This window comes from Scylla paramamosain, chromosome 6 (genome assembly GCF_035594125.1).
Source record: "Scylla paramamosain isolate STU-SP2022 chromosome 6, ASM3559412v1, whole genome shotgun sequence".
In the NCBI taxonomy this organism is placed as follows: Eukaryota; Metazoa; Arthropoda; class Malacostraca; order Decapoda; family Portunidae; genus Scylla; species Scylla paramamosain.
The window spans coordinates 16,956,997-16,974,496 of NC_087156.1; the positions used below are offsets into that span (position 1 = coordinate 16,956,997).

The 17,500-nt window shown below is 50.0% G+C and overlaps 1 protein-coding gene across 4 annotated transcripts in view; it reads left to right on the forward strand.

Moving 5' to 3' along the window:
• The window catches only part of LOC135101351 (uncharacterized), a 42,264-nt gene that overhangs the window by 4,455 nt on the left and 20,309 nt on the right, over positions 1-17,500 (forward strand). The window contains exon 1 of one of the 4 annotated variants that reach the window (XM_064005220.1): positions 2,095-2,692. The exons of 2 other annotated variants lie outside the window; for them this stretch is intronic. In XM_064005220.1, coding sequence (XP_063861290.1) covers positions 2,653-2,692 — 40 coding nt within the window. In that variant the 5' untranslated portion in view covers positions 2,095-2,652. Of the gene's footprint in view, positions 1-2,094; positions 2,693-17,500 lie in introns of those variants that run through there. One more of the 4 variants, XM_064005217.1, reaches the window with a different exon arrangement.

A 17,500-nucleotide genomic window follows, 5' to 3' on the forward strand; every position in this document is an offset into this window, starting at 1 on the left:
CTACGTATTGACCACACAAGTTAATACGAAGGCGACGAAGAGAAGGAATAGTGTTAGTGAAAATAATGATGATAATGGTAATTGGTGATGATAATGAGGAGGAAGCAAAAGGAAGAAAAATTATCCGGATGAAAAAGCAGAGGCGGCGGGAATGTGTGTGTGTGTGTGTGTGTGTGTGTGTGTGTGAGAAGGAGGAGGATGACCATTCACGGTTTGCTGGACAGACGGCGAGCGCTCTCATCGGAATAATTCATGCCATTAATCGGCGGACGGATAAAAACGTAAAGCAAAAAAGAAAAAGAGAGAAAAAAAGAGTGAAGCTAAATGTCGTTGTTTGGCATTTGATTTTCTCTCTCTGCTCTTTCTCTATCTCTTCTCTCTTTCTCTCTTGCGTCTTCTTCTTCTTCTTGATCGTAGTCGTCGTTGTCGTTGTCGTTGTTTTTGTTGTCGTCTTTGCTTTCTTCTTCTTCTTCTTCTTCTTGTCATTGACGTCTTCATCTCACTCCTATCCTTATTCTCGATCCCTATTCTTCTCATCTTTATTCCTATGCTTTATCTCATACTCACTCCATCCATCTTAATCGCCATCATCATCAAATTCACCATCAGCAGCATCTTAATAAGTATTCAGGTCAGGTCATGAGTAACACACTCACTCACTGACTCAGCATCAGTACCACCAAATGTAAAAAGAGGCACACTTGTATATTCTTTCAAACCCGGGTTAGATTGTTGCTATTACCTAACTGACTGACTGGCTGATTGGCTGGCTGACTGACTGGCTGATAGGCTGGCTGATAGGCTGGCTGGCTTGCTTGGTAGCTGACTTTCTGACTAACTGGCTGGCTGGATGGATGGATGGATGACTAATTGAGTGAGTGGCTATCTGGCTGGCTGTGTCAACCTGACTGACTGACTGACTGGAAAGCTGACTGACTCATTCACTTACTCACTCACTGATTGGCTGACTGTCTGGGTGGGTGGATGGGTGGGTGGGTAGTCATAAGCAACAAGGACACATTGGCGGCTGCGGTGGAGAAACGTGCGTAATTGCCTGATGCTGTTGAGGGAAATCATTACCAGGCGAGGTCATGGTAATGAGAGAGGTCAAGGCAGCTTTACGTATGTGAGTGAGTAAGCGCCTGTGTGTGTGTGTGTGTGTGTGTGTGTGTGTGTGTGTGTGTGTGTGTATGTGTAAGGCATTCAAGTACTTTCATTCTTACATGTTTTCCCTGGCCTTGTTGCTTTGTCATGATGGTGTTTTATTATTTTTTCTCCTTTGTGTGTGTGTGTGTGTGTGTGTGTGTGTGTGTGTGTGTGTGTGTGTGTGTGTGTGTGTGTGTGTGTGTGTGTGTGTGTGTTGGCCGCGTATTCTTCCTAGCCAGGCAGAACCAGCAAGGCCGCTCACCACACTCATTCATTACCAAGTTTGGGCTCCCGTCCCTCTATCGCGCCCCTCACTCACTCCTCCCCTCCCCGTTACCTTCCCTTCTCTTCTCTTCTCCCCTCGATTCCTCATTCTTATTCCCTTCTCGTTAGCATCGCCCCTCCCTCCTTCCCTCTCCCGCTTCCCTGTCATGTCTTTTCAACACTCCTTCTCAATGTTCCCTTGTCCAGCTCGTCTCCGTCTGCCGCCTCTTTTTTCTCTCTTCTCTCTCTCGTTCCTGTTCCTCGCACCATCACCTCCTCAAGCTTCTCTCTCCTCTCGTTACGAGATACTCTCCCCGCTGCCTCTCACCAAGTGCCGGAAGGTCGCTCTCATGGCCATCCCGCCGCCCCCTGTGCACTGCCGCGCCGCGCACCAGGGCCACCACCACGCCTGCACCGTGGATGGCCCTCTGCCAAGTGCCCCCGGCCCGCCAAGTTTCACCCAGGGAATGCTGGGCTGTTTTCACTCGCTGGGAAGCATCTTGGTGTTATATTTGAATTTGTCGTGTTTGGGTGGTGAGGGATGTGTTGCGTGGGGTGAGGGAAGGGACAGGTGAGGCGGAATGGGGGAGGCAGCGTGCGAGAAAGACGGCAGCTGATAGCTCAGTGTGTGTGTGTGTGTGTGTGTGAGCCAACCGCGCGGCAGTGGGACTGGGGTGTTGGGGGCGGCGGAGCGGGGCCAACAGAGAGAGAGAGGCCCAGTCAGCCAGTCTGCCTGGCAGTCTAGTCAGTGTTCTTCGAGGGGCTGTGGTGAGCAGACGTGCAATCAGTCGCTGTGCGCGCTGTGCCGTGTGCCGCGCCAGCCCTCGTGTGCACTGGTGGTGGGATGCCTGTGTTAGTGTCTCATGTGGAGAGCCTCCACCTTCCCTACAAACCACTATCCAATCAGCAGCCCTACAGCAGCCGGTGACTAGCCCTCAGCCCACCTGGCTGGCTGTCCACCATGTATTCAGCCGCCACCCGAGAAATCCTGGGCTAGGACCACGAGGAGTCTGTACTGGTGTGCGGGAGTGTGTGGTGCTATGTGTTCCTGAATGTGTGTGACGATGAAGTTTAGTAAGGAGAACTCCCCCAGCGGGATGTTGGTGCCCCTGGAATGCAAGAATCCCAACCTACTAATGAAGGGCGACAAGAACGTGACTGCGGCCCGTGCCCTTCAGAAGGAGCGCCGCAAGAACAAACGGCGCGAGAAGGAGAATATGTGGAAGATGAATAACAAGAGGAATGCCCTGCAGGAGCCCATCGTCATGCACTACCCTGCAAGGTAAGACGGCCTGCCACGCCTACCACCCGCCCAGCTCGGCTGTCTCGCATGATTAGGTGACAAGTCGCGGTGCGTGTGAATCAAAACATGAAAACTTACGAACTCCAGGTCGGGAATGAGTGTGACAGGAATTCCATGAATAAACGATGGAGCGGGAGAAGGTCAGGGGCGGGGAGCGTAGGGAAGAGGCGTGACTTGTCCCTTATACGGCCCTAATAGCTTGCCGAGTGCTTGGGAATATCAGTGTAAGGGCGAAAGGCGGACACGGTCGTGGCTGGGGACGTCCGAAGGTATAGGAGGGCAGCAAGCACTCGTGGGAGGCGTGGAGCACTAGTCACCCTTTCAGCATTGTGGGCCAGCGAGGCGAGACGTGCAGAGAGAGAGAGAGAGAGAGAGAGAGAGAGAGAGAGAGAGAGAGAGAGAGAGAGAGAGAGACTCACTCGTGTCAAAGGAAGTCGAGCGCCTTGCTCACACTCTGGTGTCTGTCCTTATTGAGCGAGGCGAAGAGGGATCTTTATTTAGTCAGATTGCAGGCCAGCATCACGGCCACGCCCCAGCCCCCGCCCGCCCTCACGCTGGCCGAGGGGCGAGGGTCAGGCGGGGTCACAGAGGGGAAAGTTTCAAAGCACGCTGGCTTGCACGTCGCGGGGGAGAGGGGAGAAGGAGAAAGGGAAGGAAGGTCAAGTAACATTTTAGTTTCTTCCTAGGAATGTGACACTGCAAAGAGTCATGGTTGGGGAGGGAGGGAGAAAGGGACAAAGGGAGGAGCGTAGCATGGGGGGCGCGGGGATGGGGGTAAGATTCTCCCGCGTGGTGTCTTCCGCTACAGTGTCTCGACCCCCACCTTCGCCCTCCCCTCCACTCTCTCCACCCACGCGGCTTTTAAACCTCCCATTCATTTAATTAACGTCTCTCTCTCTCTCTCTCTCTCTCTCTCTCTCTCTCTCTCTCTCTCTCTCTCTCTCTCTCTCTCTCTCTCTCTCTCTCTCTCTCTCTCTCTCTCTCTTCCCACATTCTTCACCGCTCCCCTTTCATCAATTCATCTTCAATGCTCGCCATCCATCTCTTCAGTGTCTCGCTTTCCTACGTGCTGTAATGTTACCGTCTTTGTCCCTTTGCCCGACCTCTCTCTCACTCCCTCTCTCTTGCATAATCTCTCTCTCTCTCTCTCTCTCTCTCTCTCTCTCTCTCTCTCTCTCTCTCTCTCTCTCTCTCTCTCTCTCTCTCTCTGACTCCGCGTCAGGGTTTTACTGTTTGGGTGTGTGGGAGGGAGGGAGGACAGTGCCGGCGCCGGGCGAGGGACCGCGGGGACAGATATCTAAGCTAAACAGGGAGCAGCAGCTGGCTGGCTCGATAAAGCCTAGCCCTTCATGAGGCTTTAGTAATGGGAAGTGTGTGTGTGTGTGTGTGCAGTTTTGTTTTAATGGTTTTCTCTACTTATATATCCCATTTTGCTTTATCTTCGTCCGTTCGACCGCCACGTTTTTATTCCACCGTATAATTTTGTTAACCCCGTGATTCTGTGGTCAGTAAACTTGTCTGTCTATCTTTGTGTGTGTCCGGCCATGTGTGTGTGTGTGCATCAGTGAGCATTCTTTTCGGTTACCTACCGTGTTTTCCCAAAATATCCTTTCACCACGGATGTGTGAAATCACTGTTACGGTCACCACCGCATATGTAGTCACGTCCCAAGAGTATTTAATTCACCCACACTTTACGTATATAGACTCGGCTGAAATCTTCCCCAGCCCTCACCCTTCAGCGGTGCCCTCAATTCCAAGAAACATGAAATCGGGTCCGAGATAAAAGGAAATAGCATGTGCACACAAGAATCATTCGTGCATTGCTGAAGAATTAAACGCGGTACCATTTGCATAATACAAGAAAAGGTTCAAGTTCTTGTTCTTTCTTCCCCCGCGCTCATACACACGCACACCAAGCCCTTCTTTCCTCACCCACTTGTTCTCTTGTTCTCCCAGCCACTCCCTCCTGATTATCTCCTTGTTATTGTTTTCTTGTTGCTGACTGGGGCCAAAGCCGTGGATGGTCACACGTGGCGCAAGCAAGCCAGTTTGTGTGTGTGTGTGTGTGTGTGTGTGTGTGTGTGTGTGTGTGTGTGTGTGTGTGTGTGTGTGTGTGTGTGTGTGACAGTCGCGGGGAAAGGGCTGGACCGCGTGTGTGTGTGTGTGTGTGTGTGTGTGTGTGTGTGTGTGTTTATGTGTGTGTGTGTGTGGCTTTGCCTCCCACGACTTGTATCGAGTCCCACACGTCACAGCCTTGTTTGATTCTCTCTCTCTCTCTCTCTCTCTCTCTCTCTCTCTCTCTCTCTCTCTCTCTCTCTCTCTCTCTCTCTCTCTCTCTCTCTCTGATCTTTCCAGCCCCTTTCCAGCTTTCTCTTTCCTTCCATGAATTTGTCATTGTTTCTCTCTCTCTCTCTCTCTCTCTCTCTCTCTCTCTCTCTCTCTCTCTCTCTCTCTCTCTCTCTCTCTCTCTCTCTCTCTCTCTCTCTCTCTCTCTCTCTCTCTCACACACACACACACACACACACACACACACACACACACACACACACACACACACACACACACACTAAAGCCTCCACGTTATGCCATATTAGCAGCACGGGGCATGCAGCGCGGCACGTCAGGAAGCAGCAGCGGCGGGAAAGGAATACTGATAGAGAAGTGAAGGAAAATCACCGTCACTACCACCATCACCACCACCAACAACAACAATTACATAAACTACTGCAGGAGAGAGGTTTCTAGACACTTCGCAATGTAACTTTGGACTTACCTTCCGACTGTCCTCTTAAGGGATTTCTGTCTTCATTGGGCCATTTTTTTTTCCCCATTTTTCTTTGCCCTTGGCCTGAGCCCCTTTCACATAACAGCACCAACAACAACAACAGCGTGAATGGCCATGAGAGCAGAAGGAAGGAAGTTAGATTTTTTTTTCTTTTCTCTCGCATTCATTATTATTCATGGAGGTGGGGAGTTAGTTAGTGATATTGGTGATAATGATAACTTCCTCCCTTTTTTTTTTTTATTTATCAAGTATGAGAGAGAGAGAGAGAGAGAGAGAGAGAGAGAGAGAGAGAGAGAGAGAGAGAGAGAGAGAGAGAGAGAGAGAGCTAGCGAGTGAACCCTTTCTCTACAAACCATTTTTTTCCCATAATCACTTGCAACTTTTAAGCACTCATTTTTTCCACTACAGTCTCGTAAGCAATTCTATAGATACGCTTGAAAAGACAAGAGTTAACTTACCATTCACTCTATTGACCCTGTGTTTATACGTGTGTATGTGTGTGTCCATGTAAACAGTTTTCCTGACAGTACTCTGCTAACAAAGAACTAAAGCAGTAAGAGTTTTATGTTGGGTGCTTCTCCTATTCTAACCAACGACCGTACCCGTCCCAACGACTTGCAGCCTCCCACGCCACTAGGGATCCCACCCAGCCAGCCTTCCCTTCCTTTCCCAGCGTCCTCTCCATTCCTCCAAGCTCTCAGAGGCCTCATCAAGCCCTCTTTACTTCAAGGCACACACGTTATTTTTTTAACTCCCCATAATTGAGAGGGAGGCGTGGGAGGAAGCGCAGCAGTATGTTGTGTTTAAGAGAGAGAGAGAGAGAGAGAGAGAGAGAGAGAGAGAGAGAGAGAGAGAGAGAGAGAGAGAGAGAGAGAGAGAGAGAGACAGAGGGGGTGTGGTGGCATATTTAACTTGTGTGTTGGTGATGTAAGCGACCTGCATGTGTGTGTGTGTGTGTGTGTGTGTGTGTGTGTGTGTGTGTGTGTGTGTGTGTGTGTGTGTGTGTGTGTGTGTGTGTGTGTGTTTGGTGCTTGCTTGTTCCTCGCCACCACCACCACCACCACCACTGCCCCATCCACCGCTCCACACCTGCAAAGGCCAACCAGTTTTGCAGGCAGAAAGTGCACGACCAGGTAAAGACTTGTCAGGGCATGAAGGATGCACGTGAGGCTGTTAGAAAAGTGTATTTTGGGCCGAGGTTACGCTCTATTTTATTTTTTTTTCAGCTTTTCCTTGTGATGTCTGGGCATAAATAAGGGAGTGAGTGGGAAGAGAAAAAAATAGAAATGGGTCATGTATGTTGTGTTTTGTTGTGTATTGCAATAGATCTTCGTATTTGGGTCTTGTTTGGCAGGTTTGGTACGTGTTTGTATTGCAATTGGTGTGTGTGTGTGTGTGTGTGTGTGTGTGTGTGTGTGTGTGTGTGTGTGTGTGTGTGTGTGTGTGTGTGTGTGTAATAGGTATAAATATTGAGGGTGATGGTGTTGGATAAAGAAGGAAGGGAGTGAGGGTTACTGCATGGGGTTTTGCTTGCTGATGTGTGGTGAAGTATGTGCTGAATGTGTTAAAGGAAGGTCGGCAGGTTTGTTTGGTGGCCCATTATGCTAGTGACGTAATGATACTGAATAGTGTGTGTGTGTGTGTGTGTGTGGTAGGATATATTTTTGACAAGTAGTAACCGCTCATGCAAAAAACAACAGCCTGGTAACCCTTGTGCCCCTCCTTGGACCCCCGTGCCCCTCCCTCTCCCCCACGCCTGCCCTTGACTCCCACTCGCCACGTCGTGCTCTCCGCCTCCCTCTTCCTCTTCGCTCAAACAGGTTGTGTTCGCTGCATGGACATAAAAACGGTTTGTTTTCCGGTACATAATCTGAATGTTAAGTAAGTGGTTCAATCCCTGCTCCTGAAAGTTATGGCGGTGCCGTCTTCGCCCTGTCGTCGGGAAGACCTACAGGTGTGGGGGAAAGTCCTGCACCGGTGAAAGGAGTCAATAGCGATGCCCGGGCTGCTGGGGGCACGAGAGGGCGGCAACATCCCTGAGGTGCGGCTCGGACCCACCCAGGAAAAGTTGGCGGCGTGCCCCGAGGCTACCCCAGCGGTGCCTCTCACTTGTGCCCTTCCCACCGCCACCGCCTTGTAGGGTTACACGCCTGAAACTCCTGCGCTGCCCGACGAGGCAAGCCAGACGCCCTGACGCTGCCGTGTTCTAGCGGTGTCTGGCCCTCCTCACTGACCTTCACTCGGCCCATTCACAATTTAGGTTCCGGCCGCCAGCTGGAGGGCACCTGGGTGGTGAGCGAGGCCCCCCAAGGCAGCCCTCCGCTACCCGCCTGACTCTCCCTTCCCACGCTTCTCATGTCCCTCCCAGCTACTGTCTCACCCCCAGGGCAGCTGAAGTCAAAACAGAACAGGATAATACTTGGCTTCTTTCATTCTCTCTCTCTCTCTCTCTCTCTCTCTCTCTCTCTCTCTCTCTCTCTCTCTCTCTCTCTCTCTCTCTCTCTCTCTCTCTCTCTCTCTCTCTCTCTCTCTCTCTCTCAGTCCCTGTGAGGTGTGAATACGCTAGCAGCAACAACCCATCATGGGTGCTCGTCTCGTAGTGAAAGTGTGTTGGCAAGCGTAGCGCGAGTGTGCTGGATGGCCGATCGTTGCGTCGAAGCGCTCCATCCGGGACGAAAAGTGGGCTGGCAAGGAAAGAAAGACCCGCTTGGGAGGGAGCACCCACACACGAGGCGTTGAAGTAAGAAACAGCAGGTGTGTGGCTCTGCGCTGCGCCTCTTTACTGTCCCATGAAGTTGTGGAGCAGACAGGCAGGCAGGTGTGGGGCAGGGCGAGATCGTGAGGGGGATTCCAGGGTGTCGGTTTGAAAAGTGGGGTTATGGTGTAAGGTTAGTGTGTCACCGGTAGCGGGAACGGGTGTTTCAGGAGGCGCGGGGAGGGTGACGCCATCGTGAGCATTGCGTGGCACCTGTGATGCCGCTCAGCTCAGGAACTTTCCCGACTCCCTCCCTCCTTTCCCTTTTTACTGAGTGCTAATCCCCCTCAGGCCTTCTGTCCGGCTCCCCGTCCCTCAATCCCCCCTCCGTCACTCGTGCAGGCTGTTGCCACTCCCCTCCCTTCTCCTCTCCTCCCTCCCCCAACCTCGAGCGGCAGTGCCAAGACCCCAAATATGGAGAGAATGTTTCCGCCAACGTGAGAGAGAGAGAGAGAGAGAGAGAGAGAGAGAGAGAGAGAGAGAGAGAGAGAGAGAGAGAGAGAGAGAGAGAGAGAGAGAGAGAGAGAGAGAGACGCTGTGTGTGTGTGTGTGTGTGTGTGTGTGTGTGTGTGTGTGTGTGTGTGTGTGTGTGTGTGTGTGTGTGTGTGTGTGTGTGTACACGCGCGCGCACAGTCCTGCACCATGCCAGCTGCCAAATATGACAAGGTGCGTGTGACCCACCACGTGCCTCCCCATCCCCCCCACTCCCCGCAACAGTTACGCATGTCCTAATAAGTAAAAGAAGTAGCAAAGTTGAGGAAAGAGCGTTGCAAGGCCCTGGTGGGGATAGGGTGGGTGGGGAGGCGATGAGGAAGTGCCGTGGTACTGTGTGGGTGTCCTTGGAGGTGGTGGTGGTGGTGGCAGAGTGGCAGCAGCTCATTCATTCATCCTTAGTTAGTAAGCGTGTTATCGTAAACAGGCTTATCATCGTCATTATCATTGTCTTTATATCCTGATCTTCCAGTGCTGTCTTCCTTCTTTTCATTTTACTCGTCGTTGTCTTCGTCGTCTTAATCCTCGTCCGCCTCTTTCATCATCACTGTCATCATTTCACCATCCAACCCGCTTCCCCACTTTTCCTCATCGTTTTCTCTCCACATCTTCATCATTATAACATAACATCCTCTAACTTCACATTTTCCCCTCCTTTCCTTCTTATTGTCATCATCACATCATCGTCTGCCTACACTCCCTCCCCTTCTTCTCTTCTAATCCGCTTCCTCCTTATCATCACCATTACATCCTCTTCTTCCAGCGCCTCCTCCTCATTTTCTTTCTAATCCTTCTTTTAATCCTCCTTTTTCTTCCTCACCGCTAGCAATCTGACTCCCACCATCACCATCACCACCATGATGACATAAGTAGACACCAGTAGACACCACCAGCTTTGCCTTCACTTCCCAGCCGCTTCTTCCCCCCAAGCCGACAGGTCTTGCATTAACCGGCCCTGATTCTCAACCTTATTTTTAGAACTTTTTTTTCTCTCTCTCTTCCCTGAGCATTACTGCGCCTGATAAAACTTTTCACGGAGTCCACTTTTTTACTTTTTTTTACCTGTTTTTTTTTTTTTTTTTTTTTTGTGTGTGTGTGTGTGTGTGTGTGTGTGTGTGTGTGTGTGTGTGTGTGTGTGTGTCCCTGCGTGTTGTATTGTGAAGCTCTGAAGATGAGGTCTGGTGGTGGTGGTGTTACTGATAGGTGTAATAGCATGAAGGGTTGTGTGGTGGTAGTAATGGTGATGATGTTCGTGGTGTTAAGTGTGGTTATTTCTTGTGGTGGTGGTGGTGGTGGTGGTGTGGTGTGATGTTGGTGGTGATGATGGAAGTGTGACGTTAGTGGTGATGGTTCTTGCCTGTTGTGGTGATGGTATGGTGGCTGTGTCGTATGTGGTGTGGTGTTAAATGTAGTTACTGATGGTAATTTTTGCATAGGGAAAGAGAAAGAGAGAGAGAGAGAGAGAGAGAGAGAGAGAGAGAGAGAGAGAGAGAGAGAGAGAGAGAGAGAGAGAGTCATCTCGTCTGTATGTTTTGCTTTGAAAATCTAATAAAAATTAAGAAGAAAAAGACAAAGCATGTATACATTACCGTGGTGGAGTCATTTGAGTCTCTCTCTCTCTCTCTCTCTCTCTCTCTCTCTCTCTCTCTCTCTCTCTCTCTCTCTCTCTCTCTCTCTCTCTCTCTCTCTCTCTCTTAAACCTTCTCGTGTGTTGATTTTTCTTTTTATAACTTCAACGTTCAATGAGATCTTTTTGCGTCCTTCAGAACCTCAACCCAGCTGTGTGTGTGTGTGTGTGTGTGTGTGTGTGTGTGTGTGTGTGTGTGTGTGTGTGTGTGTGTGTGTGTGTGTGTGTGTGTGTGTGTGTGAGAGTCCGTGAGTGACTGGTTCTGGTGATGGTGGTCACTTCCCTGTGAACTTAACTCCCTCCTCCTCCTCCTCCTCCTCCTCCTCCTCCTCCTCCTCCTCCTCCTCCTCCTCATTATTTCATTTTCACACTACTTACTACTGTCTCCTTAGATCTCTCTCTCTCTCTCTCTCTCTCTCTCTCTCTCTCTCTCTCTCTCTCTCTCTCTCTCTCTCTCTCTCTCTCTCTCTCTCTCTCTCTCTCTCTCTCTCTCTCTCTCTCTCTCTCTCTCTCTCTCTCTCTCTCTCTCTCTCTCTCTCTCTCTCTCCCATCCATCCACACACAACACAGACAGACACAGGAAGACACCAACAGGCAGCAGTAACAACGAGGAAGAGGAAGAGTTTGGGTTAAGTGGAGACTCAAGCAATCTTCATTCTAAGGACCCACCACCTTAACAAAGACCTGAGTGGCTCTTGTTGTGACCCTCGAGGCAACCAGACAGACAACTACGAGACTTGACCACCTTCCTACCTGCCTACTCTTGCGATAATTTTTTTTTATTTATTTATTTTTTCCTTGCACGCCTCGCCACTGACCACAGGGAAGAGAGTGGCGGGCAGAGAGGCTGTGGTGGAGTAAGGCCAGGCTCGTTTGCTAATTAAGTCACGGTAATGACAGGAAGAGTCTCCCCTTTCCCCCAGTTTGGTGTAATAGCTGTCATTACTAGGAACCGGGAGGGCGAAGGGCAGTCCACGGCCTCTCTCTCTATCTCGTTCTCTTTCCCTCTTTTCCTCCCTCTCTCTCTCGGGACACCTGTTGCTGTTCGGCCCGGTAGCCTCACCTGCCCACCTGTGTCTTGCCCTTCAACACGGTGCCTCTCTCACATCCCCTAAGCCACTTCCTGTGCTTTGTTTACCCTTCAGACTACCACCTGTGCTCCGCGGGGTCATGCTTCTCTATTATTAAACACTTAAGGTTGTCATGAGGATGATTTTTAAAGGCCAAAGAGATGGTTAAAGCAGTTTCTCATACTTACCTTTTTTTTTTTCTTGTAATAATCCAGGAACCATATTAGATTATCATTTAAAAAAAATGTAATTCCCACCAGAGCCTGTTTGGATTATTCTAGACGAGGCGCCGATAGGTTCGAGAACACGGCCCTTAAGTGTTTATGAATGCCGCTAAAGACTCCCCGTGTTGCATGCTACTTAACGATACCCACACCACACTGCCCTAATCCAGTGTGTGTTCAGACTTACTTAGCAGTCTCCCTCCTCGCCGCGGACACCGTCACCACCTGCTCTGCCAAACGTGGTGCGCAGTTATTCCCTCACAGCCTAATTTAGCCTTTCCGGTAGTCCAGCCCCCATCCTCCCCCCATTCCCTTTCTCAGACTTAGATGTGATGTCTAAATACATATTTGTTTAGTCTTAAATGCTACAGTTGCTCCACTATGGACATTGAAGAGGTAAAGAATTCCAGACACTAACGACCCGAGTGAAGAAAAAGTGTTTGGCGTCGTTTGGCGAAAATCCGAAATCATCTTGAGTATTTTTATGTAACTTTATGGCGACTCATTAACTTGCGTCTTATCCTTCCCCCCCCTAGGCCTTTGTCTCATCATGTGCGGTATCCAGGAGCATCTTTCCTCCCGCCATATCCTCTGCTCTCTGATTACATTCTCCCCTTTCTCTCTTGGTGTGCTGCGCCCCGCCAAGGCTGGACGCGGCAGCCCCGAGCCCCGACCTTCGCGTTCCATCAGGTTGGGTCTGGTGTCGCTCCCTTCCCTCTTGCATAACGCGGCGAGATGAAGGGAGATCCGCGTCATGCATTTGTCCCTCATCCCCCCTTTATCTTCGAGTTAGCGACATGCAGGGGATTCACTTTAAAGCTCACTTACCAAATCAAAGCTCAGCCAACAAGCTCTATCTGTCAAGTGCGCAGGAATTAAGCCAGAGTTGGTCTCCTTCCCAGCCTGGCGTGTGTGGTGATGTATTGGCGGGCGTGTGAGGCTGCTGTGACGGCCGCTGGGTGTTGGGTGTGTGATGGGCCGTGGGGGTGAAGCTGTGGAAGGCTTGTGATGCGACTTGTGGTGGTGTGGATTGTTAAAAATGTGGTTGGAGACGCTGATAAAGGACGGGACTGGTTTAGTGGCGGCACGTGGCTGGGGAAGGATATCATTATCATCTTCCATTGCGCTGGGCTGCCTCGGCGTCCCCATCGTCCCTTGTCATCACAACAACGCAACCCAAGGAATATCCACTCAGCTGACCTTAGGAAGTACCACGTGGCACATCCTTGGTATTCTGGCCCTGGCGGAGGTTACCACCGCTTTATGCAACGTTGGAAAATATATTTATTTTATTTGTTTATTTTATTTTATTTTTTATATTATTATTGTTTTTTATTTTTTTTTTCTTTCGTTCCACGGCAGCTCAATTTTCTCCATGAGGCAGAGAGGTTGAGGGTGGAAACGGAGGTGGTGGTGTAGGTGCGGCGGAGACGGTGTTGTTATGACAGGTGCAGGGGAGCCTTGGAGACGAGTGTTGACAGAGTTGCTAGAATCTAAACTGTGTGAAGGTGGATTGAGGGACACAGGTGTGGTGTGTGGGAGGACAGGTGTGTGTATGAGAAGCGAGGAGGGCTGTGTGATGTTAGGCCGCAAAGTCGTGAGGAGGAGGGGTGGGAGGAGGAGCGTTTGTGGGGTCACGAGAGTGTGAGGATGTGAAGGAAGCGAGGAGCATAAAAGGACGGATCGTGACGTGCCCTCCAGCGGCAGATCATCCTTGCTGTGGATCTCAATGACCCTTGGATCCTCACCACCCCGCCGCTCCGCACTGCCTGACCCGCTCCTGTGAGGTGGCGCGGCGTGGCATCCGTGCGTGATGTGGTCGGGTCGGTGCGGGGAGCCAGTCACGTGCTGCAGGAGGGGACGAGCAAGGGGGGCACCAAAACCAGGCTCTTCGTGACGGTTGGTTGCCTCGGGACCTCAGATCGCCCCAGTTCCCGCGGGGGTGTCATGGCCGCTGCCTGGGTCGGGGTCACTGAGAACTGAAACCCGTCCGGCTCCAGCACCTGCCTCGCTAGACTCGCTGCCATCCATCGGAGAGAGAGAGAGAGAGAGAGATTCGTGTTGGTTAGACAGGTAGACAGATATTGATATGCATGGTCATGGTAAGAAAAAAAAATAGCTCTACAGACTCCGTCCTTCCCTGAGAGTCTCGCCTCCAACCCGGGCAGCCTCAAGCTTGAGTCGGCAAGAGGCAACACTTCAGTCCATCCCACACTCCTCCATCTCCTCTCCCCTGCCGCCGCCCGCCTGCCATCGTCCTCTGGGGTTCCGCCGCCGCCGGCCCGGAAGCGCTGGTCCAGGCAGCAGTGGGGCGGCCTCCCTCCCACCATTGTCATCTGCTGTCAGGTCCAGCAGGTTTCCCCCTTCGGTCTTGCTAACCCGGAAACTTGACACTGATTACTACTCGTATATGTTAACCAACTGATTCGACGATATTTTGTTTTGGCGTGAAAGTGTGAGAGGGGCGGGGATTAAATGCGATGGATTGTTATGTTTTGTTGTTGTAGTAATTGTTGTTATTGTTGTCGTTGTTGTTGTTGTGGTTGGTGGTGGTGTACATACCAGCTCAGGCTCCGCCCACCACTGTGCGTCAGGTGCGACGGGTGTAAATTACATTGTTGTTCACTTAAGGCGCAGGTGTGAAATGTTTGTTGGCTGCGTCAGGCCTGGACACCCTCAGGTAATGTAAACTCGCACCGCACTCCTGTTCCTTCACATTCACCGCATATTATTAGTTATTTTCACTTTCATTTACTCTTCCTAACTCCCAAGATTCATCTCTTCTTTCTTCCTCCCCTTTATCCACACCACTTATCTCAGTTTCCACAACACACACCCACCCATACACGTACCTCTCCCTATCTTTTCCTTACCTGTCCTCCTACACTTGTATCCTTCCCTTCCACGGCTCTTCCATACCCATCTCGCCTCTCCCCCATCTTCTCACAACATGAAATAGTAAAAAAGACCACCTTTTTTTTTTTTTTTAACCACAAATACTACCCTGATTCTCTCTCTCTCTCTCTCTCTCTCTCTCTCTCTCTCTCTCTCTCTCTCTCTCTCTCTCTCTCTCTCTCTCAGACGGTAAATTCCTCACGCCTTAATTAGTATGGGATCAGGGCGTTAACATGGCGTGTGAGAGAGGGAGGCAGGGAGTGAGGCGAGGCTGGGAGAGGCAGGAAAGGAAGGTTGGAATTTTTGGCATCGGTTCTCTCCTTCTATTGTTGTGGACACTGGCTGGCATTACACGTCTGGCTATGGGGAATGAGAGAGAGAGAGAGAGAGAGAGAGAGAGAGAGAGAGAGAGAGAGAGAGAGAGAGAGAGAGAGAGAGAGAGAGGTGTTGGGGTTAGATTGCTTCCTTTTGTGTCTCTCCTTCATTCATTTCTTTCTTTCTTTCTTTCTTTCTTTTATGTTTTTTCTTTGCCTCATTTTTTTGTTTTGCTTTCTATGTATGTTTGCTTGTATGTATGTATGTATGCCTATTGTTGTTATTGTGATATTGCCGTCGTTGTTTTGTTGTGTAATATGTTTTTCCTCTCTCTCTCTCTCTCTCTCTCTCTCTCTCTCTCTCTCTCTCTCTCTCTCTCTCTCTCTCTCTCTCTCTCTCTCTCTCTCTCTCTCAATAACACGGTGTTTATATCTATAATTGCGCCATAATTGTCACGCCTCCTCATTAATAATGACTTTTTTATTAATTATTTGTTATCTTTCCAATAACATGCAATAATGAATTCTCGTAATCTTTGTTTTATTTATTTATTCATTTTTTTAATACTCCACCGTTTCAGTAATTGTTCATTGTATGTATGTATGTATGTATACGTTTATGATGCTGTGCTGAATTTTCTTAGATGAAACGATACATAGATAAACAGCATCTCTCTCTCTCTCTCTCTCTCTCTCTCTCTCTCTCTCTCTCTCTCTCTCTCTCTCTCTCTCTCTCTCTCTCTCTCTCTCTCTCTCTCTCTCTCTCTCTCTCTCTCTCTCTCGCTTCCTCGCATTGTAACAGCTGGAGGGAGTGGAGTGGAGTAGAGTGGACGGGATAATAGTGATGTGGAAGAATGGAGGTGAATGGGCGGTGGTGGTGGAGGTAGTGGAAGTAGTGGTGGGAAGACAGATAAGAGCTAATGCCAGGTGATGGTGCAGTGACGGTGTGGAGAAGTGATGGTGGAGGACAGATAGCACTGATGGTGGAGGTACAGTAGTGGTGGTGGTGGTGTTCATGGTGGTCGTGATGGTGGTGGTGATGGTGGAGGTGATGGTGGAGGTGCTGGTGGTAATATCATGGTGATATAAGTAACCACACATCCGGTGAAGCAGTATCTCTCTCTCTCTCTCTCTCTCTCTCTCTCTCTCTCTCTCTCTCTCTCTCTCTCTCTCTCTCTCTCTCTCTCTCTCTCTCTCTCTCTCTCTCTCTGACAAGACCGTTCACATCAAATCCTCTTTCTTTTCTTATAAGATCTACTTTGAAAGGGCACGGAGGTGGTCGCTCGTGTCCTCATCAGTATTTCTCCCCTTCATAATACAGAGCAGTCGTTAAACCATCTCAAAAGCCATTAATGCTTGAAAACCCCCCATTAACTCCCACTACAGCTTGTTTAAAAAATAGTCTAGATAAGGCGATGAAACGTTTATGAATATGGATCTTAGTCACATTTCGCTTCCTGTGAGAAGGTTTCCTCTGAGTACCTGACTAACTGTACAACAGCCTGACATTACCCACTTAGATGCGAGGGAGAGATGGAGGAGGAGGAATAGTGGCGGGAGGTTAGTTGGGGAGGAGCTAAGGTAGTTCCACATGTTTCCTGGACTAAGCGACCTTTCCATAACTTCACCCATCCAGCCCTCCTTCCCTCCTCCCCACCAGCATAGAGTAAGATGAGAAAAATAAAATATGCCTCATAAAATGTGACTCTCTCTCTCTCTCTCTCTCTCTCTCTCTCTCTCTCTCTCTCTCTCTCTCTCTCTCTCTCTCTCTCTCTCTCTCTCTCTCTCTCTCTCTCTCTCTCTCTCTCTCTCTCTCAGATGTGCGTTAATACCACCTGCCTGTGTCAAGTCCAGCCAGGCCTTATGTGTGTGTGTGTGTGTGTGTGTGTGTGTGTGTGTGTGTGTGTGTGTGTGTGTGTGTGTGTGTGTGTGTGTGTGTGTGTCCCCGTCCGTCCTTAATAACTGTGTCTTGGCTCTCGTTTTCACTGTTATTCGTTGGTTGCACTGCCAGGTGATTTGTGCTGCGTACCGCGCGCGCGCGCTTGCGTGCGTGTGTGTGTGTGTGTGTGTGTGTGTGTGTGTGTGTGTGTGTGTGTGTGTGTGTGTGTAGGGTTACTGGAGCAAAATATCGACCAGGATGTTTTTTAAAGTTGTCATAGCATAGTAAGGAAATATATGCATTGTTTGGAACGTCGAGGGGTGGAAGAGAGAGAGAGAGAGAGAGAGAGAGAGAGAGAGAGAGAGAGAGAGAGAGAGAGAGAGAGAGAGAGATCGCTCCCTTTGTAACACCTTCCCAACCAGACCTACCCGTCACTCCCATGTAAAAGTACCCAAGTTGCAACTCATGGGAAAAGGGAGAGAGAGAGAGAGAGAAAAGGAATCACACACACACACACACACACACACACACACACACACACACACACACACACACACACACACACACGCACACGCACACACAAGGAGAGGGTCATCATCCACGTAGACCTCTCCTTCCACTTTACCCTCTTCAACCACTGACCTTCACGCTTGATAGACTCGTAGCGATGGATGTTTATTGTTTTACCATTACCTGTACTGTTGCCTCCTGCCCCGCCTGGCCCCGCCTCGCCCCGCCACCACC